This window comes from Myotis davidii, unplaced genomic scaffold (genome assembly GCF_000327345.1).
Source record: "Myotis davidii unplaced genomic scaffold, ASM32734v1 scaffold639, whole genome shotgun sequence".
Classification (NCBI taxonomy): domain Eukaryota; kingdom Metazoa; phylum Chordata; class Mammalia; order Chiroptera; family Vespertilionidae; genus Myotis; species Myotis davidii.
The window spans coordinates 1340073-1349272 of record NW_006290541.1 but is presented as its reverse complement, the minus strand read 5'-3'; the positions used below and the strand labels follow the sequence as shown (position 1 = coordinate 1349272).

Genomic DNA, 9200 nt, shown 5'->3' with positions numbered 1-9200 from the left:
GGGCTGGGGTCCCAACGCCAGGGCGCCGGCCCACTGCTTCCTCTCCCCGCTCCAGTCCAGAGCCCGTGCGCGCCGCTGATGAACCCCTTCTGGCAGGAGAACGTGACGGTCAGCGACTCTAGCCGACAACTTCTCAGTGAGTCCGGGAAGAGGGTTTGCAGGGAGACCCCGGGGCTGGCCACCAGTTTGGGAGCCCCTCTCCCACAGGCGGACCGGGGCGGGGCGGGGCGGAGTGGGCGGGAAGAGGGAGTAGGGAGGGTCTCTCTGGCTGCACCTGGAACGGGGTGCGGTCTAGGATTCATTCGACAAACGCTGACGACAGGCTTTCTGTGCTCCAGGCAGGGTGCTGAGGAGTAAGACCCAGGCCTGCCCTCCAGGAGCTCGAAGACCCGCTGGGGAGACAGATGGGGGAACTCGCAGTTGCATTTTAGAGTGACTGCGGCATGAGGGAGGGCGGGTGATCCCCGGAGACACCTACACCAACTGGGGAGCTGAATGCCCAAAAGAGAGCAGGTCTGATCAGACCACCAGGCGCACCCATGTCAGCCTCATTTGTATCCTCACTGTTGAAGATACAAAAGCGAGGGAGGACTTCTGCCGCCTGGGGAGGGAGGTGGGGAGTTGAGGAGGACTTGCCTGGCTGTGGCCGGATGGAATAAATACTTGCTGAATGATTCAGGGAAGGCAATTCGGAGGCAGAAAACAGCCCTCTCCCTCCAGGGGCCATGGTGTCTGCTTTGGTCATGGCTGATTTCCCACATCACAAGGTGACCTGGTACTTGTAGCAAGGGAGAGGGCCAGCCCTATCGTAGATAAAGGCCCACCATCTCTTATCACAGTGCCCAGCATAGTGCCTGGAGTGCAATGAAGGTGTAAGGACGGAATGCAAGAAGGCAGACAGGGGCCGAAAGAACACTTGTGGAGGGAGGGTGATAAATGTAATAGTTCAGCTTTAGCGGGCCAGACACGGAGCCAAATGCTGCCCATCTATGTCGCCATTTAATCCCACAGCCTCCATTTCCATCTTCATTTTTGCAGCAAAAAACTGAGGCCGAGAGGTGCCCGAGAAAGGATCTGATGAGGCAATGAGGACTGAGTTCCATAGACCTTGCAAAATGTGGGCCGTTTTTGATAGACTTACTGAGGTTTGTCCCTAACACGGCCCACCAGGCTGCCAGGGTCCCTTTCCAATTCCATGGTCCCCTTTGCTCTTTTCTTTCTAACTATGAACTATGCTGGCCTTGGGCCTGTCCTGAGACATGCCAAGTTTCCTCCGGCCACAGGGACTTTGCACATGCCATATCCTGGACCTGGAGTCTGTCTGCTCCTACTTGCCAGCTTGGCTTGGTCAAGCTTCTACTCCTAATACAGGTTGTGTGACCTTTTGGGGGTTAAAATCTGATGCCCTCATTAGACTGTGAGCTCCATGAGGGCGGGGACCATGCCTGTCTGGCCACTGCGGAATCCCCAGTATTTAGCACAGAGGTTGACATGGAGTAGGCCATGAAGCAAGGTTTTCTGAGCAGGTATGAGAGTGAATGCAGACTATAGGTTAGAGGTGGAACTCAGTATATATTTGTTGAATGAATGAGTAAATTAAAGAACCAGAACTGTTTCTCTGTAGTCCAGCGGCTTGCTAGGAAATATTTAACAACTGGCTCTCTGGGGGAAAGGAGTCTTGATTTATAGCGTTTGCCAATTTCTGTGGTGTAAATATTTCCAGTGTGGTCAATTTCTAGCTATCAACATGATGTTAACGGGCTCATCCCTAAAATGTAATAGTTGGGTCTTGTGAGCTGATATGACCCAGTTCCAGCACACCACTGCATGAAGTCCCACCGAAGGAGACATCCTCCAGACACCAGGAATATGTGAGAAGTTGACAAAAGATGGAGGTACCAAGGACTCTGTCCTCAGCCCCAAGCTGGACCAGGAGGAACTTTTGGGTGTTCCTGGAGCATTGTTTCAAGAATAATCAAGAGTTCCTGCCCTTGAAGTAAGGGAGTTAGGGTTCAAATCCCAGCTCAGTCCCTTACCAGGACCCTCTGTGAACCTGGGATAGGTGTCTTAACCTCTCTGAGCTTCTCTTTCCACTTCTTTGCTGGGGTCCAACCCCAGCAGGTCTAGGGGTCCCCAAAGGTGTGGATGGAGTTGGCGAAGAAGGAATGACACAGAGACAGTGTTCAGTTGATCAGCAGCCTAGCCAGGATCTCTAGCCAAGTTCTGGTCAGCATCTCCAGTGAAGTTCTGGTTAGGATCTCCAGCCAGGTTCTGTGTCCATGTTTTCTTGCTAGGTTCTCCAGCCAGGTTCTCCAGGTTCTCCAGCCAGGTTCTGTAGCCATGTACTCTCACTAGGTTATCCATGTACCTAAGCATGATTGTTCGTAGTTAAAGTGATTAATTACCCGCCTGGCAGTTAAGAGGTTTTATTCCCTCCCTAACTTCAGGGGAAAATCCCTACCTGGGGAAACAACCTCTCTCAGAGAGGTGACCTTGGTTAAAACACATAGCGCCAAGAAGGTGAGCAAACATTAAGAACAGTATGTCATATATGCCAGGTCCCTTGAAACATATGCTGTGCAGATGTTTCTTCCCTGCAGCGACTGTGTCAAGCAGCAAGGATGGACCAACTCCCGGCACTTCTTTCAAAATGAGATGTCAAAACCATGAGGGGGTGTGGTCAGGCTCCCACGAACTAGCTGGATGAAAAATATATAACTTTACCTTGCACCTCACATAGGGCCTGGTTATTGTGGGGTGTCTATGCTGCATGAAAGAATGATTTCATCTAGAAGTGCTAGGCACATAATACATGCTCAGTAAAGGCAAGTCCTCTTGACCATTTCTCCAGCCTCTTTTAGATGTGGCCTCATCTATGGAGTGCTGATCCTTTGCTGGGCTGGGTGCTGGCATTCTGCCTACTGAACACATCTATGGGTAAATTGGGTGGCACTGGTCTGGCTTTTTTTGTGAAACTTGATGATGCAACACCCCTGTGTGCTCCAGGACTTTAAGAAACAGGCAAAACTCAAATCCAGAGTCTGTTCACCTGTGCACCCTCTGACCTAGGTCTAACCCTCAGCCTCACTGCCAACTAGGTGTGTGACCTGGTCAAGCCTCCATACCTCTCCTGGGGAAAATGAGCATAACTGTCATCTCTTTTCATAAGGATATGCAAGGGATGAAATGGGAGAGTGTTTTTAAAGAGCCGTAGGCAGTGCCTGGCCTTGTAAGTGCCCCTTAAGTGGTAGCTGCTATTATTACCATTATGTCACCCATGGAAGAGGGCAGGGTGCCCTTCAGACTGTGTGCTTGCTGCAGATCACCCCTGGAGACAACTTTTCCCAGAATCTTTTTATCCCCAGAATGAATTTTGAATCTTGTCCAAGCTCTTTGATGATGTGAAGATATTCTATTTCTTTAAGGACCCGCTGCAGAGGCCATGAAGAAGAGAGGCTAGTTGTCAAGGCAGCATGTTTTCTGGGTCAGCTTCTTGGCCAAGCTCTAGTGGGGGAGTATGGGAAGGAGCTTGGATTTGTCCTCCAAGAAAAGCCAAGCAGGCAGGGCCTGGAATAATTTTTGGTGAAGAGAGGTCATCTAATTCAGCACAGTGGAGATAAAAGAGCCACAGTCTAGTTGTATCAGCCAGGAGTCTTGATGGCAAGTGACAGAAACTCAAATCGTACTTGTTTAAACTTGCTTCCTAGTCCAAGTAACTGGAAAGCTCCAGCCTTCTGGCATCCAGAGAACTGAACTCAATTTCTTTCTTTTCCTCTCTGGGTTTTGCTCCTGTTTGGGTTCTGTTTTCAAATCCTCCCCAGTCTTAGCAACCCCCAAAAAGGGAGACTTTCTATTTCTTAAATAATTCTGCAAAACCTTCAGATAGGCTTCTCTTTGGACCAGACGAGATCACATGCCCAGGTCTGAGCCAATCACTGTGGTGGAGGGGATGGGTTGTGCTAACTGGCCCTGAGTTACATGCTACTTGTCGGGAGGGACCGGGTCAGCCCTATCATAGACAGAGGCCCACCTCTTATCAGCTGTGTGACTTCTGGCAAGTCACCTGCTTCCTTAAACAGGCTGCTTTGAGATGAAATGAGGTCACCTAAGCAAAGCACCCAGCTCAGAGGGCACTGCTCACAGTAGGAGCACAATTAATATCTCCTCCTCCTCTAAGTCATATTGCTTCCCTTAGCTGCAGGCTTTTCATCTGTAAAATGGAGCTTTTACAACCATCCCAAGAAGCAGGTACTATTGTTATCATCTTCACTTTTCAAACAGGAAACCAAAGCACAGAGAGGTTAGGTAAATCACCAAAGTTTGCACAGTAACGGGAAGATCTGGGATTTGAACGCAGGCAGTTTCTAACCCTGTTAGAATGATGCCACACCAAATATAATTTCAGTATCACATGAGTGTACTAAGACCGGAGGCCACATCAGCCCAGAGGAGGGGCTCCTGGCCTTTCTTGCGTTTGGAGTCCTGCTGTGCAACTCTGCCTCCTCCAGACAGGCAACCAGGGATGAGGAGGAGTAGTTGGTGCAGGGGTGCGAGGCAGGACAGAGCGCAGCGTGTTCCAGACACAAATGGAAGTGCCTCTGGGGTGCACCTCAAGTCCTCCCCGTGTCTGACCTCCCTGTCACCTTCCAAGAGCCCAGGAAGAAGGTCAGGCTGGTCATCCCCCAGACAAGCACCCCAGACCCAGAAAGGTCAGTGTCTTGCCCAACACAGCAAACCAGTGGCAGAAGCTGGACCGAGGGCTAGTGGCCTGGCCGGCCATCCTCTGAGGAGGCAGGCTGGAAAATGACAAGATTGGTTTCCAGCAGGAGAGGAGGTGGTGGGGACTGACTCAGAGAAAGGATTGGGACATACCGATGTCAAGAGGCTCTCTGGGCCCAGGACAGAACTTTCATGTGATGTATGCATAGCAGGGAAACAGCACGTGCCTGGGGTCTGAGCTCCTCCAGGCATAGAGCCCCAGGCTTCAGGTGCCCCGTGAAAGTCAAGCACACATTCTAAACTAAAAAACCTCACATTCAAGTAATTCCACTTCTTGGGGGTTTGCCATATCATTTTTGTAACATTGAAAAGCAAGACTCAGCTGCAGTGCCTATGAGTGGAGTCATGGCTAAGCATTCAAATGTGGTATATCCATTCTATGGAATAGTATGTGTCCTGCAAAAACAACACACGAGCATGCACAGAACAAGAAGATATACTGCAGAATGAACAAAGCAGGTTCAGAGTGTTATGGGCAGTATGATTCCATTTGTTATCCCTCTCCCCTACACCTCCCAATATTATACCTTCTCTATGAGTATATACCAACATTTTAAGATGCATCTTTATTTTATATGCCGTTAAGAAAGAAGACAAGCCTGGCAATTATAAGGGTGAGATGCTGTGGGTGATCAAACACATTCAAGTGTGTGTCTTAGAGAAATAGGTAAATATATGGGAAGACATGGGAATATATAGAAAAAAGACTGGAAGGATGTGCCTCTAAGCATTCCTGGAGGTTCATTAGGGGAGGAGAGGAAGAGAGAGGAGTTGAGGGTGGCCAAAGAGGTGTTGTTTGAATGTTCTCTAAGAAGAATATTATATATTCCACCAAACTAGCCCTAACAGGAAGCCCTAGGAGGAAAGACATATGCCTGCTGTCGTTAAGAGTAGATCTGTTACTTAGCCAACCACCTGGGGCTCCTGATCTCGCGAGCATTGTGGGAGCCCCGTTTCCCCACCCAGCGGTTCTTCGAACTGTGTGAGCATGGAGCGGCCACAAGCACAGCTTTCCTTGGCGGGAACACCTTAGCTTCTTTCTGGGTTTGCTTTCTTTTTCCTTGTAACAAAGCACTTTTTTGGGGTCTTGTTTGATTATTTATTTTTGCATCCCACACATAAGTGAAATCATTCGTTATTTGTCTCTCTCCGGCTGACTTGATTCACTCAGCGCAGTACCCTCTGGGTCCATCCATGCCATGGCAGATGGCAAGATTTCATTCTTTTTTATAGCTGAGTCATATTCCATTGAGTATAAGCACCATCTCTTCTTTATCTCTTTGTCTATCAGTGGACACTTAGATTGCTTCCATATCTTGGCTATTACTAGTAATGCTGCAATAAACATGGGAGTGCATATACTTTTTCTTCGAACTGGTATTTTGTATTTCTTTGGATTAATACCCAGAAGTGGAATTGCTGGGACATATGGTAGTTACATTTTTAATTTTTTAAGGAACTTCCACACTGTTTTCCACAGCGGCTGCACCAATTTATAACCGCACCGACAGTGCACGAGGGTTCCCTTTTCTCCACATCCTCACCAACACTTGCTGTTTGTTGATGTGCTGATGATAGCCATTCTGACAGGTGTGAGTGAGATCTCATTGTGGTTTTAATGTGCGTTTTTCCTGATGGTTAGTGATGTTGAGCATTTTTCATGTGTCGATTGGCCATCCGTATGTCCTCCTTGGAGAAGTGTCTATTCAGGCACTTCGCCCATTTTTTTTAAAAACTGGATTGTTTGTTTTTTGGTGTTAAGTTGTATGTATTCTTTATATATTTTGGATATTAACCCTTTATCAGATGTACCATTTGCAACTATCTTCTCCCATTCAGGCGGTTGTCTAGCAACAAAGCATTTTTGAGTCAAAAAGATCTCTTGCACTTGGATACTCATTTGCCCTTGATGAAACCATGGCCTGCCAACATTATCATTAATTTTACAGAGTAACCTTAGCTATCATCTGCTGCGTCCCCACTGTAAACTCGAAGGGATTGGAAGGTGTCACCCCCCCAAAGTCGGGTTCACGTACCCGGGAATGGGACATTATTTGGAAAAAAAGTCTTTGCAGATGCAGTTAAGTGAAGGATCTTGAGATGAAATCATCCTGAGTTAAATCGGTGGGCTCTCAGGCCAATACCAAGTGTCCTGACAGGAAAAGGAGAATCAGAGGCGAGGAAAGAAGGCCGTATGGAGATGGAGGTAGATGCTGGTGTGAGGCTGCCACAAGCCAAGGAATGGTGGTCAGAGGCGGTCAGCTACCACTGGGAGCTGGAGAGGCGGGGAAGGGTTCTCCCCTAGAGCTTATGGAGGGACGATGGCCCTGCTGACACCTCCATTTTGCACTTAAGGCCTCCAGAGCATGACAGAAGAAAGCCCTGCTGTGTTTAAGACACCTAGTTGGCAGTAATTTGTCACGGCAGCCCGAGGAAACAAATGCGACCACTGTATCCAAAGAGGTTCTCCCCCTCACTGCCCCCCCAATTCCTCTCCCCCACCCCCATCATCATACCTATTTCCTCTGGACATGTCCAAGTCCATGATTGCCTCCCTTTCCTGGCTGGTCTCTCTCCTGTCCCTGCGGACAGGGACCTTGTCTGCCGGGGTGTCCCGGGCTCTGCTGCAGAACTCGCCCCTCTCGAGGCCCATGGGCGTTAGTTTCTGAATGTGACGTGGCTGGAGCGGGGCACATACCCAGAGAGGACAGCACTCCTGCTCTGAGACTGCAGGAAAAATTAAGAAATAACAAAGGCGAAGGCCCGTGAAAAAAATAGAAGATGCTAAACTAAATTTCAGCAGGGGCTCTTACAACTCCGGAGGTGGGGGCGGGGACCTGTTGTTCCCGGGCTTTTAATTGAATGCGTACATCAAGTCAGCTGGTGGAGCATCTGGGGACCCTGCATGCGGGCGCCAGGCGGAGGCGGCTCTGGGAAACCTCATTAATTTCTAAATGAGAAATGATTTCATTTCTCAGCCGGCGTCTGGAGGCAGGGCCAGGCGGGCACCAGGCCCACAGGACCAGGTTTCACCCCAGCTGTGCTTCCTTGCCCATGATTTTTCCTTAAGAAAGGGAGGAAGGAAGGGAGGAGGGGGCGGGGGTGCGGGGGAGGAAGGCCACAGGTCTCCTCCCCCAATCACATTTTCTCCTGTGACAGCCCTGGGGACAGGGGTAGGGGTAGGCATGGAGAAGAGGGGAGGGGGCATGGAGAATCAGTTTTGTCTTCCTGACTCACCAAGGGTGGCGGCATTTAGAGAGTGAAGACAAGGTGCTGTGGTCACAGTGGGAGTCACACTGAATCGTTATCTTCACCCTCCTGATCCCTGGCAGGGTGATGACTTAGTGAGCACTTACTCTACCACACGGACTAAATTACGCGTCCTGTCCGGGGAGCCGAGTAGCATCACCTCCATCTCACACCTGCGGAGACGGGGCCTCTGAGGGATGAGTGACATGCCAAGGCCCCAGTCACAGCCTGACCTCAAATGCTGACCACCTGGCCCTGAAGTCCATGCATTTAGCCACAGTGAGGCCACCTCACAAGCCTCCCAGCCATGGCCTCCCAGCCACGGTCTCCTAGCCACGGGCCTCCTAGCCACGGGCCTCCCAGCCACGGGCCTCCTAGCCACGGCCTCCTAGCCACGGGCCTCCCAGCCACGGACCTCCTAGCCATGGCCTCCTAGCCACGGGCCTCCCAGCCACGGGCCTCCTAGCCACGGCCTCCTAGCCACGGGCCTCCCAGCCACGGACCTCCTAGCCATGGCCTCCTAGCCACGGGCCTCCCAGCCACGGGCCTCCTAGCCACGGCCTCCTAGCCACGGGCCTCCCAGCCACGGACCTCCTAGCCATGGCCTCCTAGCCACGGGCCTCCCAGCCACGGGCCTCCCAGCCACGGCCTCCTAGGAACCCGGTGGGGAGAGGGCAGTCAGGTGCCTGGGGCTTTTGCTCTCTCACCTTGCCCGGCCTTTCCTCTCACTCTATACCGGCCAGGAACATGTGACCCTGCCCAATCTGACGGCGGGGTCGTGTGGTCTCCTTCATGCCCGGGAAGGAGGAAACATACCGGGATGGTTAGTGATGTCTACGAAAAACACCCAGTTTTCTCAGCAGTCACACCCCCAGCACACGATGCATGACCTGTGTAGCTGCTTTCCTATGTACTTCTTGACGGAATTGAGTGTGGTGTATAGTACACGTGGAAAATAAAGAAGGCAAAGTTAAAAAACCCTCAAATACTTAAAGATGTATTTTTCCTCTTTAGTCTCTGTCACTCTCTCCTTCCATCTCTGTCTTTCCCCCCAAAGTACACACACACACACACACACACACACACACACATACACACACACACCAGAGGCACAAGTACATCCTAAGCTCATTGTAAAAAAACAACAACACTGCCATAGTTTTATTGTTTTA

The 9200-nt window shown here is 50.4% G+C and overlaps 1 protein-coding gene across 1 annotated transcript in view; it reads left to right on the top strand.

Moving 5' to 3' along the window:
- Positions 1 to 60: 60 nt before the first annotated feature.
- Positions 61 to 9200, top strand: part of TMEM114 (transmembrane protein 114) — a 15197-nt gene continuing 6057 nt past the window's right edge. Inside the window, exon 1 of the mRNA XM_015563804.1 lies at positions 61 to 136. Coding sequence (XP_015419290.1) covers positions 79 to 136 — 58 coding nt within the window. The 5' untranslated portion in view covers positions 61 to 78. The remainder of the gene's footprint in view (positions 137 to 9200) is intronic.